The 24709-nt window shown below is 35.8% G+C and overlaps 1 protein-coding gene across 1 annotated transcript in view; it reads left to right on the top strand.

Moving 5' to 3' along the window:
* Nucleotides 1-24709, top strand: part of MALRD1 (MAM and LDL receptor class A domain containing 1) — a 593611-nt gene that overhangs the window by 318811 nt on the left and 250091 nt on the right. The window contains exons 28-29 of the mRNA XM_060003111.1: nt 6025-6270; nt 7852-8009. Of these exons, the coding sequence (XP_059859094.1) occupies nt 6025-6270; nt 7852-8009 (404 nt within the window). The remainder of the gene's footprint in view (nt 1-6024; nt 6271-7851; nt 8010-24709) is intronic.

Below are 24709 nucleotides of genomic sequence, written 5' to 3' on the forward strand. Positions count from 1 at the left end.
TCCACTAAGCAATCTGTCGGTACATAAGTCAGTACCATACAGTGTTAATTTTTATAGCTTTACAGTGTATATAGAAAGCAGGTACTGTAAATCTGCCAACTTTTTAGCTAATGTAGGTGCCTTGCATTTCCATACACATTTTAGAATCATTTTGTTAATTTATACAAAATCCTACTGAAATTTTGATTGGGGTTATACTGAAATTATAGTTAAATTTGGAGAGAATTGAGTTCTTAACAATATTGAGTTTTATAATCCATAAAACTGATATGTATCTCCATCTATTCAGGGTCTCTTTTCCTATCAATATTTTGTAGTTATCAGTGTAAAGGCCGGGCATGTATTTTGTTAAATTTATCCCTAGAATTTCATGTTTGGAGATGCCATTTTAAAGGATTTTTTTAAAATTTCAGATTCCAGTTACTTATTTCTAGCATATGGAAATGTAATTTATTTTTGTATAGTGATGACATGTAACCTTGCTAAACTTACTTGCTGGTACAAATAGCTTTTTTGTAATTTTATAGAATTGTAGGTGAACACATTGAGCACATTTATGATAGCTGCTTTAACTTCTTTGATAATTGCGTCATCTCTATTTTATCTATATTTGCTTCTATTGACTGATTTTTCTCCTGGGTTTAGATCACATTTTCCTACTTCCTCATATGCTTTTAATTTTTAATTTGATGCTGGACATTGTGAATTCTATGTTGCTAAGTGCTGAAGTTTGGTAAATTCCTTTAAGAAGAAGCATTGAACTTTGTTCTAGAGACACTTAAGTTGCTTACAGTTCTTTATGGTCCATTTAAGTCTTATTTTTAAGTCTTTGTAAAGACAGGTTTAGGATAGAAGTCAGCAGATTTTTACAGTCAATTTTTTTTTTAACTTAAAGGAAACTTTATTTAGTATTCTTTTTAGAGCAGTCTAGTTTAAAAACAAGTTGAGGGACTTCCCTGGTGGCACAGTGGATGACTCTGCGCTCGTACTGCAGGGGGCCCAGGTTCAATCCCTGGTCAGGGAACTAGATCCCACATGCATGCAACTAAGAGTTCGCATGCCACAACTAAGGAGCCCACGTGTTGCAACTAAGGAGCTGGTGAGCCGCAACTTAGGAGTCCTGGAGCCACAACTAAGGAGCCTGCCTGCTGCAACTAAGACTCAGTGCAGCCAAATAAATAAATAAATATTAAAAGAAAAAAAAGATGAATAAGAACCTAATGTATAACATGGTGACTATAGCTGATAACACTGTGTTGTATAATTAAAATTAATTTGCTAAGAGTTGAACTTAAGTATTCTTATCAAAAAATAAAAAAATTTAAAATAACAATAAATAAATAAAAACAAGTTGAGGTTAAGAAAACAGTATGTTCAGAGAGTGAATATGTTCAGCTGTGCAGGTCATATGGTCCTGACTGAAACTACTCAACTACCATTTCAATGTGAAAATAACCATAGATAATATCAATATATAAACAAGTGGGCATGGCTAAGTCCAAATAAAATGTTATTTACTTAAACAAGTGGTAGACCGGACTTGGTCCTGAGACTATAGTTCCAATCCATGGTCTAGAGACTACTTCCTGCTAGAGTCTCTTTGCTTGTTACTAAATTGTACCCTTTCTGGATTTCCTACTGAATGCCCTGTTTATTCGCCAAGGACTCTCCACTCTGGCTGGCAGTAACTCAAAGATATCTGGTCTTCTGTAAATTCTGGTAATTTTTCAGCTTGTAGCTCCTAGTTATTGTTTTCTTAGAAGTTGTTCTCTATCTCTCTTTGTGGATTTTACCCAGCAAACATGAAAATTAGAATTCAGCAAAGCCTTAAGCATATCTCTGGGTCTCCTTAGCTACATACCTCCTGTTTCTCCACCACCCTGCCTTGCAAATTCTATCTGTCTGAGACTCTGTCTTCTCAACTCACTGCAACCTCACTTTCTGCTGGGCTGACCATTTTGGAGCCACAATCTAGAAAGTTCCTCCAAGAAGAAGTCTGACATGGTCCTGTATAGGATTTGCCTTTTTTTCCCTTTCTCTAAGAGATCACAATCCTGTGCTTTCTGTTGTGCAGTGTCTGCGAACACTTGTTTCATAGATTTTTCCCAGGCTTCTAGTTGTTTATGGCTGGAGGGTAATTTCATACCTTCTTACTCTTTCTTTCTGCGTGTGCTAAGAGCCAGAGTCCTCTCATTACTTATTTTGATGTTGAAATTATTTCTGACCAGTAGTTCAACCTTTCATCATAATGATGTAATTTTTGGAGAACTTCATTAATTTTTGACACACACACAAAAAAATTCCCAGGCTCATCTTGGACTTTCTTTTCCTTAGCCCCAGACAGACCATTTTCCCAAGAAGACCTAGTTCCTTGTAATGGGGAATAGTATTTAAATAACGTAGAGTTTGGGGCAGAGAAGTAACATTCAATTTATTTCAAATATCACCATGTAAATATTTTTGTAAATATTTGTAATATTTTTATTGCTGTATAGTTGATGCATAATGTGTTAATTTCTGCTGTACAGCAAAGTGATTCAGTTATGTGTATATATATATATACACACACACACATTCTTTTTTATATTCTTTTCCATTATGGTTTATCATAGGATATTGAATGTGCTCTACAATAGGACTTTGTTTTTTATCCATTCTATATATAATAGCTTATATCTGTTAACCTCAGCATGGTTCTTTATTGTTTAATGGACCATACAGGGCAAGGGTAGGGTGCAGAGATCATGAAGGAAAGCACTGCAATGCAATCACAAAAAAATGATAGTGGCTTGAACCAAAATAGTAACAGTAGAGGTAATGAGATATATTCTAATGGTAGGATTGACAATTGACAGAATTCACTGAAAGATTACATGTGAGTTATGAGATAAAATGTTGTATATATTATTATTACAGCTCCTAGAACTTGGGGCCATCCTCAATTACAAGATGGTCCGTCATCCAAAATTTGGTTCAGGTATCAAGACTGATGACAGCACATACACACCAAGATGGTTTGAAAATGTCTGTTACTCACATAATGAGGCTTTCTAGGAAATCAAGGTAGCTCCTAGGCATGTCCAAAAGTAGTTTTAGAGAACGAGGAAAGAAAACTGGGATAGAGTTTTATGGTGGTTAGGTGGTGGGACCTGGCTGAGGATTCCTGTGCACAGGTAGGGGCTTGCGTAGTTTGAATCTTCTACCAACAGGGGGAGCACCTGGACTTTCTTACCAGCTTTCCCAGATGTGGAACACAATGTGGAACAAAGTCATACATCAAAAAGTGGAGTCAGACTCTACCATACAGAGCTCCTTACAAGATATTTTTTCTCTGAATAACTGGAGTTGCCATTAATACAGATGAGAAAGACTGTTCAGTGAGAAAGTTTGGAGGGGAAGAATCAGAGTTTGAATTTAAGCGTATTAAGTTTCAGATGTCTCTAAGGTTTACACGGGAGGTTTTTAACTTTTATAATTTGTTCTTTCTTACAAAATTAAACTGCCTCTCAACGGGGTCACTGCCTAATTGAAACAATATTTTTTTCTGTAAAAATGAACACAGTTTCATAAGAGCCTTAATATCAGAATCATTTAAAGGTATACACCCTACTTTCAAGTAGCTGATTTCTTTGGACAAAACAACAGGCATGGAAAATAATTTAGAAATAGGTAAATAACATTAGTTGATAACTTCCCTTGATGTTTACCAAAAGTGCTTTTTGTTATTTTATGAATAGAATGCATTAAAGCAGTGAAATTTTCTTTATTAACATAGAGGGCTTTCTGTTCAAAATTAATCTTGGGTAATATTCGAATTACTGTATTTTTAAATTATGCAGGTATTTATGTTTTAGATCGATAAAACTTAATCACTGTGACTATCTTAAAATAGTAGCTATATTGATTGTGGAATATATCAGGCTCTATGTTTCCATTTAGAAACACATCCAAATTACTTTCTTGTGTGTTTTAAAAGAATTAGATTTTAGCTTGATATTCACTTGCTTTGGAGAAAAGCATCTTTAAAACCAGTAAATTTGTTTTTACTCCCCAAACAAATTGGAATTGACAGAATCAATATAAATATCAATTGTATAACATCAAATGATCTAGTAATTTCTCAGGTTCTCAACAGATCCATGAGAGATACTGCATCTAGTAGTCAACACCACCATTTCTGTCCCTCAGTGGTCTTGTGTTTGCGATAGTTGACCTATCACTGCGCTTCAAGTCAATGGATTTTTAAAAAATAATTCTGAAGACAACAGACCTGGGTCCAAATTGCATTTCTGCTCTTGAAAAATCAGCAAGTCATTTAACATCTATAATCCTCAGTTTTCTCATCTATAAATGAGAGGGTTAATGTAAGTGATCTCCATTTCCATTAAAACTCAAAAATGCTTTAATGTTACAATTCTGAGTCAAGCTCTGTAATTGAAACATCAAAGGTATTTTGTCTTAACCTCCAATCTGCTAGCTGAACTGGGCACCTAAATAAAAATAGTTTAATCCCACACTGCAAGAAAAGAAAATGGTAGCAATTAACCCAGACAAGAAAGTTTTGTTAGAGACAGAATGCATGGTTGAAACTTATTTTCAAAGGCTTTGCGAGTGTAAAGGCCATTTAATTAGGCAATCTTGAGTGTGCAGTCCAAGAAGAGTTCAGCACACAAAATGGCTAGGAGGCTTCAGAACACCAGCCTCCTCCCCAGTGGTTTCTACATGGCCTTCCATTCCTCTCCTGCCACTTCTTCTCTCTTAGCCATCTATTCTCTAAAATGTGAGACCGATCCAGAACATAAAAGCTTTTCTATGAGATTTTATCAGCAGGAGTTTCCAATTCCCAGAACACCTTCCATTAAATCCCTGAATCACTTCCTACCTCTAATGCACACCAATCCTCAATCTTCAGACACTCTGCCTCAGGCCATGGAAGCTACCATCTAAAAATGAAGTAGAAAGTGGTATTACCAGCTCCCCTAACTGGCAGACAAGGAAGATGGGAAGGAAAAAACTTTCAGATACTATAGTGTCACAAAGCAAATGTGAAGCTGATGTCCCAAGCTGGATCTCGGAACAGCTTTTCCTGCTGAAATATTTTCACCCATGGTTGTTATGTTCTATTGTAATATTGGAGCAGGACAATAATAGTACCTTGACTGTGCATATCGAACTGGTTTATCATTTCCAAAACACTTTTGCTCATTCATTTATTTAACTAATATTTACTGATTGCCTATGAAGGGCCAGGCACTGTTCTAGGCACTGGTGATATAAACAAGTCTCTCTAATTAGCTTAACTTGTCTAGTTTTTACTGTTTTTCTTTCTCTTTAGATCATCAAGTGTATGATCCAAGTGGCATAACTGAGAAGTAGCAGAATCAGTTTGAGCTCAGCTGTTCAAAAGCATTGCTCTTTATCTTAAACTCTGTGGAAAGGTCTTTATGGTTGACATTGCTTTGTCGGGAAATTGCTCCTAAAATTCCAAACAACTGACAAATAAATGTTTTGGAGAAAAAAAAAATCTGTTGGAAAGTTGGATATTACTTGTATATTCATGTCCCTGCTTCTGAGGAAGTATCATATATGTTTGGCTTCTGATAAATGTTGGAGTGCAAGGATGCTGATGGAATGTACTTTCAAATACCCTGTAATATATAAACTCTTATTACCCTGAAGATTTTGTTTCAGGATAAAAAATGGAAAGCCTCACTTTGGCTTTTATATTTTTTGAGTATAGCTTACAGGAAGTGCTGTATTTGGGGAGGACTGGGATACTTTCCTAGATCAATAAATTGATGCTTAATTTTTTTTTTTTCATTTTGAATGATGCTTGTGAGGGATCTATAGACCAGAACCTAGAGGGGATTAGGAGAGAGAGAGGTAGGGGTCAGACGTCCCAAACTCCTAAGGACACCGTGTTTCTTTACATTTTCAAGGGAATCTACTCTTACTACCTTTTAAGCTCACTAATGTGTTAGGAGTGTTTCCTCATCCTTTCTTTGTTTGTTTTCTGTTTTTTAGGTTACTGTCCATATGGTTATCGGGAATGTCAGAATGGCAAATGTTATAAACCGGAGCAAAGCTGTAATTTTGTAGACGACTGTGGAGATTATACTGATGAAAATGACTGCGGTAGCTCCTGTACTTTTGAAAAAGGCTGGTGTGGTTGGCAAAACTCTTTGGCTGAAAACTTTGATTGGGTTTTGGGGGTTGGCTCTCCTCAAAGCCTAAGACCTCCCAGAGACCACACACTTGGAAATGAAAATGGTAAGTTATTAGGTTGTTCCAGTCACTCTAATCGCATTCACAGTGAGCATCACGTTATCTTCCCTGAGAGCATCTGGAGAGACCACCGTGGTGCCAGGGCAACTAAGTCAAACGTTTAACAAGTGTATTTGTCTCCTGGGACTGCATAACAGACTGCCACAGACTGGGTGGTGTAAACAGCAGACGTTTATTGTCTCACAGTTTTGGAGCCTAGAAATCTGAAATCAAGGTGTCAGTAGGGCTAGTTCCTTTTGAGGTCCTTGAAGGAGAATCATCTGTTCCATGCCTCTCACCTAGCTTCTGGTAGCTTCAGTCACTACTTGGCTTGTAGGTGGTACTCTCCTTCTGTCTTTGCATTGTCTTCCCTCTATGCATGTCCATCTCTGTGTCTAAATTTCCCCTTTTTATTATAACAGTCTTACTAGACTAGGGCCCACCCTCATGACTTTATTTTAACTTGATCATCAGCACAGACCCTATTTCCTAACAAGGTCACAGTCACAGGGACTGGAATTAGGACTTTCACATCTTTGGGGGGACACCATTTAACGTATAACAGTGAGTAATTAAAATTGAATATTACTTTGATAATTGTAGATAGATGATAATATACGCTGCTCTCAGGTACCTTTCCTAAATGACACATACTTGTCATCAGTAACCGTGAATTCTGCCACTCATTTGATCATTAGAGAGTCATTTAACTTTTCAGATTCTCAAACTTCTCATCTGTCCCATGGAGATAATAGAATTTGCCCTGTGTACCAAACAGGGATTGTCAAGATCAAATGAGATGATCTGTATGAAGGGGAAAGCAGTTAGAAAGCTGTAGAGACGTGCAGTCGTAGCTGTAAGATCATCTATGTGAAGGGTGCTAGGTATGGCTCATTTTTACAGTGAGCTGAGGTCAGGTCTCAGATTCATTGGTCAAGGGGCAAAAGACATTAGGAGAATAAAGAAGGCATCCTGAATTCCTGGATGCTACAGAGTAGGAAATAGTGACATTTCACAGGCCTGGGATAAAACAAAGCTCTCCAAGCCAGACCAACCATGACAAAGAAAGGTAGGTGTAAGTTTCATTCAAACACTCAGCTATACATACCTAAAATGTTTTGGATATTTGGATACACAAGCAGAAAACTCAGTATCTTTCCTTGTGTGTTGTATATTAAAATCCTCAGCCTTTCCTTTATGTACTCAACAGATGACTGAATTCTTGAAAGTATGTCATATCCCTCTATTTGTATTTCATAGACAGTCTTTGCATTGTTTTACAACAACTGGAGAGTTTGGGGAGTCCATGAAATAATTCCTATAACTATCTCGTTGAGTCCATGGCATAAATACCCTGTCAGGTCAGTTAATCTGCATACCGTGAAGTACTTTGCTAAAACAGAGACAGTTGGATATTGCTCTGTCAGTGAGCCAGAGGCAACGCTACTAGATTTCCTTTCTCTTTCAAGCAGAAATACCTTTGGCAGTTCAGATCCTAGAAATGTAATTAAAAACCCAAAGATGGAAAAGCTAACATAATCCCCTCGATGTCAGTTTTGCGTTATCTGAATCCCATCTTGTTCCCAGGGCACTTCTTGTATCTGGAGGCTACTCCGGTGGGCCTTCGGGGCGAAGAAGCACACCTCAAGAGTGGTCTGTGGCAAGAAGCCAGCGCTGCCTGCACCATGAGCTTCTGGTATTTTATATCCACAAAAGCCACAGGGTCCATTCAGGTCCTCATTAAGGTAGGATCTTCTCCTGCAATGCCTCTGAGCTTAGTGAAGTTTCCTAGAGACGGCACATGGCCAAAAGGAGATTATCCCAACTTTGCTTACCTGGCCCTGGGAAGCCTCCTCCCATCAGAGGGAGCTGCTACTTGTGGTTCAGATGCTCTGCGGAGTTTGGTAAACTGGGCGTGGGAACCAGCTTTGAGCCCAGCGTTGTACCCTGTGGTTATGATTGAATCCCAGAGACTCCTTTTAAGGTAACAATTAGTCTAAGACACACAAGTTTAGGTATTTCTTTCCCAGTCCTTCTCAGTAAAAGAAACTAGATTATTTGTACATCCGAAAGGACAGCAGCTATCCATTTAAACTCATGTATGAGCAATCATTAAGGGAATTAATATTAGACATTCTGGTTCTAAGCACACACCGTGCAAAGGACAGAACCGATCAGGAGAATGAGGAAGGTATGATTACATTGAACTGCTTATTAACTATGACACAGTAATGCATTTTCTTACTGTGGGTTAATTAGATGTCTCTGTCAGGGCTTTAATTTCATTTAACAGAGTGACAGTGTTCAGGGACCAAAATACCAAAGTATACATTAATATTAATGAGACATGGTTCATATACCTTTACTCTTTGGCAAATTACAACAGCAGCAAAAAGGAGATAAGTGGGTGTGTGCGTGTGTATGTGTGTGTGTGTGTGTGCGCGCGCGCACGTGTGTTCATTTCAAGAATCTCGTTAGAATTCCAAGAAAGCTAACTCTAAAACCATGCTCTAGAGGCCATTACTGTTTTATCACACACTGGGCTTCAGTGAAGCGCCCTGACACTGATAGAAAATGCCTGACCAGAATACCAAAGGCCTCATATATGTGAATAGCTAATGCTGCATAGTTCATGTTTTATCTAAAACCTGAGTTAACTTTATGTTTTAGGACTCTTCCATAATAATGCAGAAAAGCCTGCCTAATAAAATACATGCAGCAGTACCACAGTGATTTATTCTTATATTTAAATATGAAAACTTACTGAAATGTATGTAAGGCTTCAAGTTCTTGTAAGAGTATTTTGCCAGTACTCTATTGAATGGGATACTGGATTATATGGTCTGTACTGCTCAATAACAAAAATCCAACTGAGTAAATTTAAAGATCAAATTGCTTTATTGAACGATTTATGAATTGGACAGCATCCCATGTAGCAAATAAATAGAAAGGAGCCCTGCCAAGTTGTGGAAAAGGAAAGGTTTTTAAAGGCAGAAAGGGGGCAGAAAAAGGAAATTACTAGCAAAACATGCATTGCTTCAGGGAAGGTTGCACTTCTGAGGAGGATGGAAGGGTTCTGTTGGGCAGATTACTTTCCTAGTGCTGACTGGTTATGACTACAGTCCTGAAGCAACTTGAAACTGCAGTTAGGTTAAGTGTTAAGTGTTAGTTTCCTGTCATGGGGCTTAGCACAAGTGACTCCATTTTGAGCCTCTTTTCTCTTTTGTCAACAGTACCGTGTGAAGGACTTGGTACACTGGATTTTGCTTTTATTATTTGTTTCACTCGTATTTACATTTCTCCTCTCTTATAGTATATTACTATAAAATGTAAAATTAAACTATTTTGAGATATAAGTCTTCCTATCAAGTCACGTTGAGCTCCCGTGTTTCCTCCAGTTGATTCCTATGGACATTTAACAGCATCTTTAGAGACCCATTTTCCTACCGTATTAAAAAAAAAAAAAAATATATATATATATATATATATGCCTATTATTCAGTGACATTTATTACAAAGGAGAGAAATCTTTCATAATATATATTGATTTTATATTCGTGAATTTTAGGTCAGTTGTTTCATTTTTGGTAATTAACAATACCTATTTCTGATCATCATTACAAAGTACTTCTTAGGCTTCTCTCTGTGTGGAACCATGCTGGATTTTTACCTTGCTCATTGGTTGGAAATTGTCCTAGCCAGATGGCAAGCACAGTAGGGTCAGGGATGCTACCTTTTCTTTCTTTCTTTATTCCTCATCTTTTAAAATGTTCCCAATCTATACATATGTTGCCCCTGGCCCAGTTTCCTCTGCCTTTCCTCAGGAATGCCTCCTTCTGTGTTCCCCTCTTCCCTCCATACCAAGTCCAGCACAGTCTGGTAGATTCAGCCTTTCACAAAACATTCCTTGACCGCTTTTGCCCACCATGATTATTCCTTTTTTTCTGAGCGTCCCTCACAACTCCAGAAATTCTTCCTGCTCACTGGGTGTTCATTTATATTTATTCTATTTCAATAGATACATTATAAAATATTTAAGGCAAAGCCTTGAGGCTTTAGTCCTTATGTCTCTCAGCTCTTCAGAGAAGGGACTGCTGGATGAAGGGATTGCAAGAGGGGAGTAGTTCCCTCCCAGAGCCCAGTGCTGGGCTCAGGACACCCCTTGTTTGAGTTAATCCTTGTGCAGGAATGGCTGTTATGCATGACATTAAAGTCTAATCTGGAGAATCTGAAACCTAGGTCTGAAATATATACATGCAATCAGATGCAAAAGGCATGTAAACACTGACCGATAATTTAATGACAATCTAGTTTTAAAGGGCAGTATCGATTACAGATCACAACCAGAATAATACATACTGAGAGTTACATTTACCCACACACACTATTTCATGTAATTCTTAGCACAACCCTCTGAGGTAAATAAAGTGAGCCCCATTTTACTGAAGAGGGTCCCCTAGAAAGAACCTAACCACCCTATAGCCACATAGCCTGTCAGTGACAGGTGGGAGTTTGAATCCAGGTATGTTTACATCCCAAACTTATGTGTTCACCCCTCACCCTTCTCCCCAGTGTTCCTCACTGATAATACTGAGTTTTCTACTCTTCATAATGAAATAGAGATTCTGTTTTCCTGAGATCTATATTCATTGCACAGAATCATTTTTTAAGGGGAAAAATGAATAAGAATTCCTATAATGGATATGTGTGATTCTTAAACTATCCTGTTACAAAGGAGCGAATTCAGGGAAACCCCAGCAAGGCAAAGCTACTGCTTTAGGAAACACTCAGTGAAGAGCAGTACTATTTTACATATTGTCTATATTACATTTTCCTTCTATATTTCCTGCTTTCAGTCACGTGAAGACTTTTCACTAAAGAGATGTGATTAAATCAAATGTAATCTTTGTGTCTTAAAGTGATTGGTGAATTCTGAGAAGATGGAAAGAGCATCTTATTGAGAAATGAACCTTAATGTTTTTCTTTCCTTGAAGTCTGCTTCAGTTATAAATGTAAAGCACACACAATAAAATGAAGTAGGTACAGTTTTTCAAGAGAAATTACTTTTTTAAAACAATAGTTTGCTTTTTTTTTTTTTTAATGAGAACAAAGAGTCTACCAGGTAGAAGGATTATTAGCTATCCCTCACTGCTTGGACCAAGCCACTTTGTAAGTGGGATTTAGTCCATGGGAATTGCTTGTGATCCCTGCCATTCCACTGTGTTCATTTAATGGGTGAGTCAGTCAAAACTCAGATGGGCTAAGTAGGAAGTCCAAGGTTATAAGTAAGTGGATGAGCTAGGACTTGAACTCAGGTATTATAAAAATTAAGATTAGAATGTTACACAATCTGATTTCTGTCTTTCTATGAGAGAAGATTGAAAGTTGATCATCTAAATTAAAATACATGGGTCATATCTTTTTCTGAATGTAGTAATAATTCATTTTTAAAATAGTATGTTTGTTCTTGAAAACATCTATCATTTTTACCTACCATTTAACTCATTTACATTCAGTATTAAATTTTGCATTACATTTAAATGTATTACTTTTCAAACCATCTAAGATTTAAAACAAAATATGAAACAAATGTTCAGGGGTAGAGTAAGAGTTCCACATAAAAATTAACTTGTTTTTACAATTATATTTAATTTTACACATTTTTCTGGTCACTTGTTTTCTGATGGGGTTAATTATGAGTAATATGTTGATTTTAATATGCTAAAAAGAATTTTGGGGGAATTTTAAAATTTACTTGTGTTTGATAAAGTGTTTTCATAGGTAAAAAGTCTATCTAGTCTCATCACGAAACAAAAGACCTTTGCATCTTTTCAACTAGCCATGTGAATAAAATGCAGGAACACCTGCTACCTGAAGGGCATTACTGTGTTTTAGAAATACTCCATCTTTGATAAACTGTTGATATTTTAATCAAGATGACTGCGTGCTGTAGGGAATTTGAATCTATTTGACTGAAGGCATTCAGGACTATCCATTATGCCATCATGATAGAAAACATAATATATTCAAGCCAGAAGTGGAGAAAAATAATGTATTTCAGGAGAGCCCTCCTGATTATAGCAACCTAGTTATGATGCAAGAACGTAATTAAATTAGCTTATTGCTTTATCTTGCTTAGTGATTCAGAGAATTTTAGAGCTGGTGGGGTCCTTCGAAATATGTTTAAACTCTTCATTTTGCAGATGAAGGAATTAAGATTATGAGGTTGTATTTCTTGTCCCAGCTCATACGGTATTTTAAGAAAAAAGTTAAGATGTAAATCCAATTTTTCTGACTTCTAATTCAGAGCTCTTACATACTTCCTCGAAATTCTATCTAAAAATCATATTCAATATGGAAATACAGATTTTGTTCAATAGGCAGTGGAAAATGTCAGATCAACAAAGGAAAGGCCAGATTCCTTTGCCTACTTAGAAGCCTGGAAGTTCTGGTTCTGTTTTACCCTCAACCTAGCAAACAATGAGCATCAGTTGGGTTTAAGAGTCAACTGGAAAAAGTGGGCATTCTCCATCCATCCTAACCCACCACTACCCTGTCCCCGGCACACACACTCACCACAGAAGGTTTACAACTAATTGCTAATACTAACGTGCCTAAGAGTATGTCAGACAGATTTTTATATTTACGCATCTTTTGATCTCTTCGGCCTACTGAATATCTGATGCTATTTTAGTCACATTGTTGGGATTTTATTCATTATTTCAGAGTAAAGGATGTAGAGAATATGGATAGAGAGGATACATGGAAGCTGGATAGAGAAAATCGATTTTTCAAAGACTGTCACGTGCATTGGGGGCTGTAAATCCATTAAACTAAACTTTAGTACCAGAACTTTATTTGCTTTTCTGGCATTGTTTCAGCACATTAACAATTCAATCTGCGTAGATTGGGCGCTACTATATTAGTGACCTTGACCAAATCAAGGGAGAAAAGTTGATCTTTGCATTTCAAGCTATAGCCTTGCAAGAGATCAACACACCCAGAGTTTTATTAATTAGTTGTCACAAGATCACAATGCCATGATTTATGTAAAATAAATGTTCCTTAGAGAACATGGCAATGTTTATTTCAGGTTTATTTTTGACTAAGTGAGATTTTTCTAAACTTCTCACTTCTTACTTCTTCCTTTACCTCCCAGTGCTGCCCCCTATGACTCACAGGCAGCCAGTGGAGTCCCTTCTATTAAGATTTCTATTAAGATGCTAACAACTTAAATTGATCCCAGAGTTTTACTTTTCAAGAGACTCATAGGGTCAGCTCTAAAGATTGTTCTCACTACTATTACTGCTGTTTCACTTCCCTTTCTGTTCCCACTACTGCTACTGCTCTTGTGACAAGCCTCTAGTTATTGACTGATTTCTTTTTATTAATTGAAGTATAGTTGATTTACAGTGTTATGTAAGTTTCAGGTGTACAACAGAGTGATTCAATATTTTTATAGGTTATACTCCATTAAAAACTATTATAAAATATTGGTTATTTTCACTATGCTGTACATTTCATCCATGTATGTCATTTATTTTATGCCTGGTACTTTTTACCTCTTAATCCCTTCTTCTATCTTGCCCCTCTCCCCACCCCTCTCCCCACTGGTAACCACCAGTTTGTTGTCTGTATCTATGAGTCTGTTTTTGTTTTCTTATATTCATTCATTTTGTTTTATTTTTCAGGTTCCACATATATGTGAAAACATACAGTATTTGTCTTTCTCTAACTTATTTCACGTAGCATAATATTCTCTATGTCCGTCCATGTTGTTGCAAATGGCAAAATTTCATGTGTTTATTAATGGCTGAGTAATATTCCTTTATATATATATATATACACACACCACATCTTCTTTATCCATTCATCTGTCGATTGACACTTAGGTTACTTCCATATCGTGGCCAATTTCTTTTTTCTATACAATGTGCTAAGTCTTTTTTTACACATAGTAATTCACTTAATTCACTTAATCTTCAGAGTAAATCTGTAACAGACCATGAAATTGAGACCCAGGTCACATAAATAATAAGTGGTGTTCTCAGGATTAAAGCCAATTCTAACTCCAAAATCCATGCTCTAAACCACTGCACTCAACTTCTGCTGTTAGATTTTAAAACATTCTCATACCCAGGAGGCAAATATATTACTGTTCATCAAAGTTTTCCAGTGGCTCTGAGATCATACAAATTAGAGATTTCCATCTCTGCATATTAATAAATCCACAGGCCTGTCCCCACACATGTTAGAGAGGGGAGGGGATTACTTTGTGTTTAGCAGCTTCTGTAGTTTTATTTGTTTGTTTTTTAACAGCTTGTCAACATCTAGTAATAATAACCGTATTTATCTAAATCACTCTACCTCATATCTAAATAAAATAAAATAAAAATAAATTCTAAAATAAAATTCTAAAAAAAATTCTAAAAAATTCTAAAAATTCTAAAATAAAAATTTCAAAATCATGTTTAATAGTTACACTTTAATGTTGGTGAAGAAAGAATGAATTGGAAGCAATGTAATTTGATTCTTATAAGAACAAAACTAGCTAGATGAAAGCTCTTAATTTTTATTCAAACACGAAATCTTTAAAACTTGCAACCATCTATTCTTTCAGAATCTTCCCCCCTCTCTCTCTCTCTCTCTTTCTCTCTGCCTTCTAGTAAGATCAAACTTGATAACTATTTTTCCCTCTTTGAGAACTGAGACGTCTAAATTAAAAGCAGAAATCTTCAAGATCAGGGGCTCTTAATCAATAGTCTGTGTATGTGTTTGTGTGTGTTACAGACCTCTTTGGCAGTCTGATGAACTTCTGCATTACTTCTCAGCATACTGTTATAATGCATAAAATACTAGAATTACAAAGAAACAAGTTAAATTAATACTAATTATTAAAATATTTTTTTAAATCCAAAATGGTGACTTAGTAAACTTGTGTTAAATGACAAAATCTAGCAGAGGATGAGCTAACTGCTACTATTTCAAAGGGTGATGTAAGCATAAGTGATATTTTTGAGACAATCATGGCACTTTAAAGTGATATTAAAATATTTGTTATTATTATTGGTGAGAAAGTCACAGGTACTATTAATACTTATGATTTGTTGCCTGTATTCACGATTGAAGAAAATACCAAATTTTAGTTGAAGTTAGTAGAAATAAAGATGTATTTCCCTCATCCATGTTCCAACCCTCTTGAAAACCAATATTCTGTATATAAGGGGTCTTGAGAATTTTTTATTTTGTAAGGGTATCTACCTTATATGTTCAGTGTTAACATTTATAATCAAATACCTTATCTGAGTAGGAGCTTTCTGCATGGAAAAGCAACTGCAGTTCCCAATAATTGAAACATAAAGGCATTGAAACATAAACATAAAATGAAGATAACATTCAATCTGAACCAAGTTCAGAGCAGGGTAGTTTTAAATGGGCTTAGGTGCTGCCACAGCAAAGAGCTGTTTCAGTCGCTGGTTATCAGGCTCACAGCCAGGTAGAGTCAGCAACTTCCAAACTGACTGCTGATGGATTAAAATATTGCGAGATTTGTCACCCAGATTCAGGAGTGTCTTTTCAAATGTCGTTAAGTAGTCATGCTATTGACTTTCTGTGTAATATAAGATCTGGGAGAAGAAAGGGAAGAAAAACAATATTGTAACTTACCTCATTTTTAAATTTAACTTTAATTTTTAAATTAATTTTAAGGTATAATTGGCCAGTAGCTTCACTTGCTTACTCCTTATCTGCCGACAGAAACTTCATAGGTGCGATTGTTGTATATGGACTGCCCTACGTAGGAATCCCGAGGGCAGGTTAATTTCCTTTCAACTTTTGCTTACTTCCCGATAATATTTGCATCTTAACTGTTTAAAACCAATTTACCATGGCAAAACATTCCTTTTCATTTTATTTCATTTGGGGGAGTGAGGACAGTGCCTGAAAAATTAAAATAGTCTTCAGCACATGAGAGTAACTCTTTCTGGAACTCGTAAGTTCTCATCAATTAATTTTTAACGCCTGCTCAGTTAATTTTCTTTGGAGTTTGCGACACACGTTTCGACTAAAATTGGTTAGAATTGCTTATCTGTGGGCTGACTGCTGTAACTGAGTCACACGCCTGACTCAGAGGCTGCTACAAGGTTGGTGATATGTTTTACCAATTATAGATCACAGAATTGGAGTAGAGAAAAACCCTATGATTCATATCAAACTGAACGTGAAAATCCGAATAACGTTGGCAATCTTATCTCTATAGGAGATGAATAGGTAACACATTCCTATCTGTAATCTCTGGTGAATTTTAGTTACAACAAATGTTTAAAACCTATTTTTAACAATGAAGAAATATTTAATTTACTTTTTCCAGATGGGTGCATCTCTCCACGTCTTCTAAAGAAGTCAGGAATATTTTCTAATAATCTGTAAATTGTGCCAACAAAGCAGTGTAGCAGATTCTGCTGTGATCCTCCCTCTGTGGATCCCATTATGTGAGAGATGTAAATAAAGAAAAGCTGGGCAGTTTGGATGTACTGTGTACTAACTTAGACTGTTTACTGCTAATTAACAGTATTCCTAGCTTAGGACTACAACTTTTCTGTGCAAGCTCAATCCCAACTCTTTTCACCCCTTGCTTCCGTTCATGCATTCAAATCAATCTTCCGTGAACTTCTACTGAATATACATGCCTTGTGCTCATGGAGCTTGTGAGTTTAGAGTGGACTTAACTGTTGGCAAAAAGCAGCAGTGTGGTACTCAGTCTATCAGAAACAGTTGGAGCTCTCCCACCAAAACTGAATGTTCTTTGATATTTAATTACCCTCTTTTGAAGTTGTCCTCTTCCTGAGAGGATGACTTATGACTTGCTGTGCCATATTCCTGGAACAGGAAGCTCTCTGAGGTCCACAGGGTGGGTCCTAGATGAGTGGTATGTGTTCCCATACCACTGAGTCTACGTCTCATGACCCCACCACACTGCATCTTGACTATCTACGTGTAGAGCTCTGTTGTCTGATGGCTAGGGAGCTTTCATGGTACAGAGACTGTACCTGCCTTGTTTCCTGTCTTATCTGTAGCATGTAGCATAGGGCCTCGTGTATAACGTATAATAGGTGTTTGAAATGAATGAGTGAACGTACAGGATTTCCATATATAATTAAATGCCGACTATAGAGAACAAACCATCCAATATTCTAGGAATTCAAAAGCTATTAAAATATTTGTGGAATGAAAGTGTTTAGAGGAAATAAGAGAAATTTGAACTGGATCTTGAAAGGTAAGAAGAATTTGGATAAATAGAGGAAAGAAGGGAGAATATTTCAAATGAAAGAATGCATAAAGGTAGAGAAGTCTAAGATGTTTTCAGTGGATCCTGAATTTACCAATTATCAGGTAGTGATTAAAGATATAATATTAATGATAATAATAAAGTAAGCATTTATTTGACCCTTTAAAGTTTACAGCATACATTTGTTTATCTGGTACTATGAAGTTATTTTTGTTATTTAATACAGTATTGCTTACATTTACTGTGTTTGTCATTTTCAGTCATTTCTGACTTTTTATTATCTTTAGCTTTAACTTTATAACCATATTTATTGAGTAACTTGTAATACATTTATATTAAATAATGTTCCAAATTATAAATGCAGATTAGCAATTTGTATAAACACTAGTCATAGCGTTAATCAAATTTAAAATAATCCCAAACTGCTTTTTGAACAGCAGAAGAAAATCAATTGAAAAATCAAATTCTTAAAGATTATTTTTAATGAACTTAACTTTAACTTCTGCTTGAATGAGAAAACACATTTCAGCTTAGCTGCTAGATATTCATTCAAGCATGGTTGACATTATTTTCTTTTCAGCAATTGACATGATGGGTTGAATAGCTTTTGTAGATTTAAATTAAAAATATATAAATTCTTCATTTAGTTCTTATAGCCCAAGTTATATATGAAATCACTTAGGTTAAACATAAACAGCCTTGACAAAACAGTCAATGGCAGCCAATAGGCCCACAGTGGTTACTTCTCATGATATGACCGTAAGATTGAACAATCAATCAAGAGAAGGTTCTCCAGTCAGAACCATCTATTCACCAGCATTTTGTAGCACTCGCCTTGCATACATTTTATGTAATTTTCCCTATCAGTGCTGCTCATGTGATATTAAAAAACCCCAACAAGATTAATTAAATATTGAAGAATAAAATTTTTCTGGGTAACATTGAACTTTGGAAGGCCACACACCATTATAATGTCTAAGATTTTACTCCCCAAGAACTAATTTTTAACCCCATTAAAAAATGTATGTTATACCCTCCTACACGCCTCTCTGCAAGTCCCATTTGTGGTGTTCTGGGAACCCTCCTTCTTTTGTGAGGGACATGATTCTGCATCATTTGTAAGGGCAAGCTTTCCAACTTTTAACACCATTGCTAAACTTAATTTTTCCCTTAAAATATTTCTCATCCAGTAAATAGTGCCACATGTTATCCATTCACATTTATCTTCTATGCTCTTATCCATGCCTTTTCATTATCCATAACTTTTAAAAATCTATGACTTTTTCTACATTCTTCTGGCCCTTGTCATTTTCTACCACTATCTTGAAGGTAGGATACAAGTACAATTTATTTTTGTTTCCTCCATAATAAATAGTTCGTTTTAGGCACATAAAGTACCTGTTAGAATAAATAAGACAGATTTCCAATATCTCAGTGAACTTAAATATAAACAAGGAGAACAATATGTAAGGATATAATAAAAGGAATTTACAAAATGGAAGATCTGGGGGAATATTTGGGGTGGGACATAAAGATGGAATTGTCTATGCAGTCTAGACTGAGTCTTTATTCTTTACAAAACAACTACCTTTGTGGTCCTAATTTAAAATCCTGTATCATCTTGTGGTTGATGTCATTCTCTCAAGAATGGAAAAATAGAAGGATAAGCATGGACTGAATTACTGTTCTTTTTATGAATTAGACCATTTATTTATGGATTTACTTTATGGATCAAGAATTTAACATTTTATTTCCTGTATCATATAGTCATATATTAAGACTTTAACATGCACATTTCCATGACTGAGTCACTGAAGACTGTTGCGGATTACAGATACAGATCAATATTATTTTCAATTCAAGATGCGCCATTTACTGCATCCTACAGATGGTCATCGTACATTGCTTTGTCCTCTTTTATGCTAACCTCCTGGTGGCAAGAGAGCATATACCTCTTCAGTATTACGAGCTGAGGGATCATTATTCTGAGTGTTAGCAATTGAAGTGACATAGAGACTTGAGGTCAAAGGGAAGGGTGAAATAATATTTTCTGTGAATTTATGGATTTCTTTTCATCAGCATTCATGAGCCCTAAGGACTTTCAGCAGTCATATTTTTAATGAGTTAACTTGACTCTTTTTGACTTCACTGGGGTCATGCAGCAAATAAAATCTCACCAAAGTTAGAGATGCATATGTCTTCTGAATTATGACAGAATGGTGAGAAAATTATTTAGTTTAGAGGAGGACTCAATTTTGAAGGGGGGGATATTTAAATTATTTTTGAGAAAAGTTATGTTAGGATGAAAATAATAACTTTCTTAGCTTCATTAAAATTAGAGCTAATTTTTCTTTGTAGTCAAAAAACATACAGAAACACACATGGGAACATACATATATTGAAAAGCAGAAAATAATACTTCAAATGGCACTAAACAAGCTAAGTTTTTGCCAAGCAATTTTTTTCTTTTTAAAGTTTTTTTTTCCTAAAGATGTCTAAACAGAAGATAAATTAAGAAAAAGAAATAGTCAAAATTAAAGGACATTTTTTTCTTTTTCATTTTCTTTCTACATTTGAGCACAAAAGATGATGGGGACATATAGTTGAATTTTTTTTTTTTTTTGCAATTTACTTTGTTTACTTAGATGAGGAAAGATTGTGAACAGTTTTATTTTTACAGATATACAGTTAGTAGTTATTTTATAGTGCATTTATACTTTTTTATTACTACTCTATCCACACAGCAATAAACATCACTTGCAAAAACTCATACAATATTTCAGATACATCAGTACTTGAAAAATATTTTTATACTTTATAAAATGGTTAAAGGCACACTGTTGATCTGGAGCTCCAGATAATTTTTTTCCAGATAATGTATTTGTAGCTAAGATGTGGTATTTTCTATTTCACATTAGAAGTTTCTGAGATATCCTGCTTTCTTGAAAATCTCCCATTTTTTTCCTCCAAACTTTCTAGCCCCAAACATATAGTATTTTTCTGAGTAGCTTAGATACTATTAAATTTCTAAGAAAATTTTATAAATGCAAGCATAGCTGGGCAGTGACCTAGAGCCAAATAAATGGCAGTGCATGGTTTTGAATGACTGATGGATGACTATAGGTTCACTTTGTTTTCCTAGGTCTCGGGGGGGAAGTGATAGCTCCGTATTATAATTTTGCACACACATAACGTGTATTAACTTTTTTTAAGTCAGCACTTTTGAAAAGTTCTGTTAAATTTAGAAACTTCCAAGTGAATCACTAGGATCAGAATCATTATACAAGGTACAGTACTCAATTCAGCCATCTGTACCGTCTCACATATGATAATTGTTTGAAAATACATGAAATTCTATACACAGAGAAGAGAAAGAAACTTACTAATTTTTTCCTTGTAATGGCCTATGAATATATCTATGTGAATAAAAAGTCTATGTATGTATTCATGAAAATAATTAGCATTTTATTCAGCAGGAATGTCATAATGACAACAAAAAAATCTTGCAAAAGTTTAATTTCTGAGAAGAGATTGGAAATGAGGCATTGGTAGTCTTTAGCATGTATTGACATTACTTTAATTTTCTTAATATTTCTGAATTTGGCAAGAATACTTAAAACATCTTCCTTGGGACTTCCTTGGTGGTCCAGTGGTTAAGACTTCGCCTTCCAAAGCAAGAGGTGCAGGTTTGATCCCTGATTGGGGAGCTAAGATCCCACATGCCTCGTGGCCAAAAAACCAAAACATATAAAAACAGAAGCAATACTGTAATAAATTCAATAAAGACTTTAAAAATGGTCCACATCAAAAAAATCTTTAAAAAAAAATCTTCCTTGCTATATCTGAAGAAGGAAGTAAGAACTACAAGTAGAATGTAGAAGGAGATGCGTGAACAAAATCATTACTTTTATGGAAATTTATGTTCATAAGAAGGGCCATCTCCCCTTTGAAGGGTAACCATTATCTAATATTTTTGAGCTTATTTTTATATCCCCCAGTGAACTGCTTACCAGGAAGCTGCTTCTCAGCATTGTGTACTTTTACCTGAAACTCTCAACAATGTTTTCAGCCATTGATTATTCTGTTCTAGTTTCTGTCTGGGACTCTGAGACCCCTGACTTGATGCTCTGCTACAATTACCTTGCTGTTTTCACTAAACATAGAAAACCATATTCCCCTTTGATCTTATCCATTCATTGAAAACAAAACCACCAACACAAGACTTAGGTGTATGTCATAGATTTTACAGAAGGGTTGGATCTAATGAGTATTTTGGAAAGTAAGAAGGGAAACAAAATTAGTTCTCCGTCTTACTCCTTTGCTTCAGTTTTTTTTTCTTTTTTTTTTTTTTGCTTCAGTTTTGACCTTCCTTTGAGCCTTTCAAGGAATCACATGATCTGTCCCTCCAATGCATAGGGAGATGCCAGTTTCAGATAACACCACTCCTAAACATAGCAGTTGTTCTTGACTTTGGATGCATTTTTTCCCCTTTTTGCCAGAGTGATAAAAGACACCACAACTTATATCAGCACATCTCCCAAGGTGTGAGGTATTTAACTGACAGAATTTCATAGTGGGCTTCAGGATATGTCAGAAGATTACTGGACATGTAGCCAGAGAGAAAGACTTAGATTTGAATCCCAGATGTGCCACTTATTACTCATGACCTTGGGTAAATCACTTTGCATCTATGAGCCACCATATATATATATATATATATATATATATATATATATGTATGTATATGTATAAAATGATGGTCATAATATGAGGTAAAGCAGTTTTAGGATCATCAAACCCAAATAATAATAGGTGAGAGTGTGCCTTGGAAACTATAAAGCATTTAACAAGTTTTAGGTCATTTTTTTCTATTAATTTCTAATGAAAAGTGAGCTTAGGAAAGGGAAAAAAAGTAAAATTTAGAAGATATACTTTTGTTCTTTTGTTAAAAATAAACTGTATGAATATATGTATCATCCAAAAATGTGTTCTGTCACTTGTCTAAACAGGAGCTTTCATATTATTTCCGTTTAAGTGTCCTTCTCTTTGATGCCAGAATTCATTACCTGTGTTTATTTTCACACATTGTCTGTTTGGATGCATAGTACTTTGTGCCTGTGTTCACTGATAGCTGAGCCATGATGAGATTCCATCAGGCGTTAAGCTTAGAGCACAGGCTGCTATTGTTTGCTTCCCATAACGTGGCTAAGGATGTCTGTCATTTAGGAGATAATGTTTAGAAAAGCAGAATGTTGTCATGAGGTGGGTTATTCATGACAGATACATACCTAGGTAAAACTAAGATATTCGTTGTTTTGTTTTGTTTTTTTAATTTCATGTCATTGTAGTTTGAATTGATAAGCATAGGTTTTTAATTAATTTATTTATTTTTGCTGTGTTGGGTCTTCATTTCTGTGCGAGGGCTTTCTCTAGTTGCGTCAAGCAGGGGCCACTCTTCATTGCGGTGCGCGGGCCTCTCACTATCACGGCCTCTCTTGTTGCGGAGCACAGGCTCCAGACGCGCAGGCTCAGTAGTTGCGGCTCACGGGCCTAGTTGCTCTGCGGCATGTGGGATCCTCCCAGACCAGGGCTCGAACCCGTGTCTCCTGCATTAGCAGGCAGATTCTCAACCACTGCACCACCAGGGAAGCCCCAAGATATTCATTTTTAAAGTAAAGGAAGGGCATTGAGATATGCCAACATAGTCCATTAGAAAAACATGATTCCCCATCTCCCACATGACAGATGTTCAAATAATCACCATATCTCACAGATAGAAGTGTGTTAACATGATGTAGTGCCATAGACAACTCATTCAGTAGTTCTGTACGGAGGAAAAATCCAGTGCCCACACTTTGTTATCAGAGTACCGGTTCTCCAATAAAGCACTGACTATGAGGAGGATAATCTAATAATTAATATGATTTTATATTTTTTTTTTAGTTTTCTATGTATAACCCTTGTGTCCACCTTCTTTCTCCAAATAAATGTACAACTTTTCTTCCTATTTTAAATGAGGTGGGATCTCTCTTAGCTGATGAAGGCTAACTCCTCCACCTCTGGTCTTGATTGTACCCCCATCCATTCTAAAACCTGGCTGGACATAAGCCTGGATTAAGTCTCAAGCTTTAAGATCCAGAATCTGTACTTTAAACCAACTTACCCTATTTCCTCTATAAATAAGGAAAGAATTCCTGCAGATTGCTAAAGCATAGCCAATGGGCAAAAGACATAAGTAGGTATTCCACCTAAGAGAAGGTACAGACGGCCACTAAACATATGAAGAGATGCTCCCCCACTGTAGTAATCAGGATAATGCAAATCAAAACACAAGCAGCTAGTACCTGTATGCAATTGCTGAGCAGAAATTTAAAAGGCAATACCAAGTGTTGCCAAGAAAGTAGAACAAGCAATGAAATGTTTGTATATTCTCGGTAGGAGTGTAAATTGGTACAACAATTTTGGAAAATAACTGCAATAGTAAGTAAAATTGAGATGGCATATATCCCATTATCCAGCTCTGTTTCTTGTTTGTATATTCTCTAGAGAAATAATTGCTTGTGTGTCCAAGAGTCATGAAAAGAATTCAAAGCAGAGAGTTTATAAAAGCTCTAAGCTAGGACTGACCCAAATGTCAGTCGACTATTCCCATAGCACAAAAGGAAAAGCAAATATCAAATTTTCACACATACTCTTCCTTCAGCACGTTCTAGTTCCCATCTTTGCTCCTTCACTTCAGTTTTGACCCTCCTTTGAGTCTTTTCAAGGAATCACACATATGCTATCCTCCTAATGCATATATAGACTCCGTCAAATAACATGTGGTATGTTCAAACAATGAAAATCATGAATTAGTGAAATACATTAACAAACAAAATAAACAATTTAATTAGATAACGGGCAAAAGACATGAAGAGACATTTCACTAAAGAGACTATAATAGATGACAAAAAAATTATGAAAGGGTTTTCAACATTATTAGCTATTAAGGAAATGCAAGTTAAATCCACAATGAAATATCACTACACACCTATCAGAATGGTTAAAATAAAAATAAATAAATAATTGTCAACACCAAAGTCTAAGAAGGATGTAGAGATACTAGGCCACTCATATGTTCCTGAGGAGACTACAAAATGGTACAGCCACTCTGGAAAA

The sequence above is a fragment of the Delphinus delphis genome, chromosome 2 (genome assembly GCF_949987515.2).
Source record: "Delphinus delphis chromosome 2, mDelDel1.2, whole genome shotgun sequence".
Taxonomy (NCBI): Eukaryota; Metazoa; Chordata; class Mammalia; order Artiodactyla; family Delphinidae; genus Delphinus; species Delphinus delphis.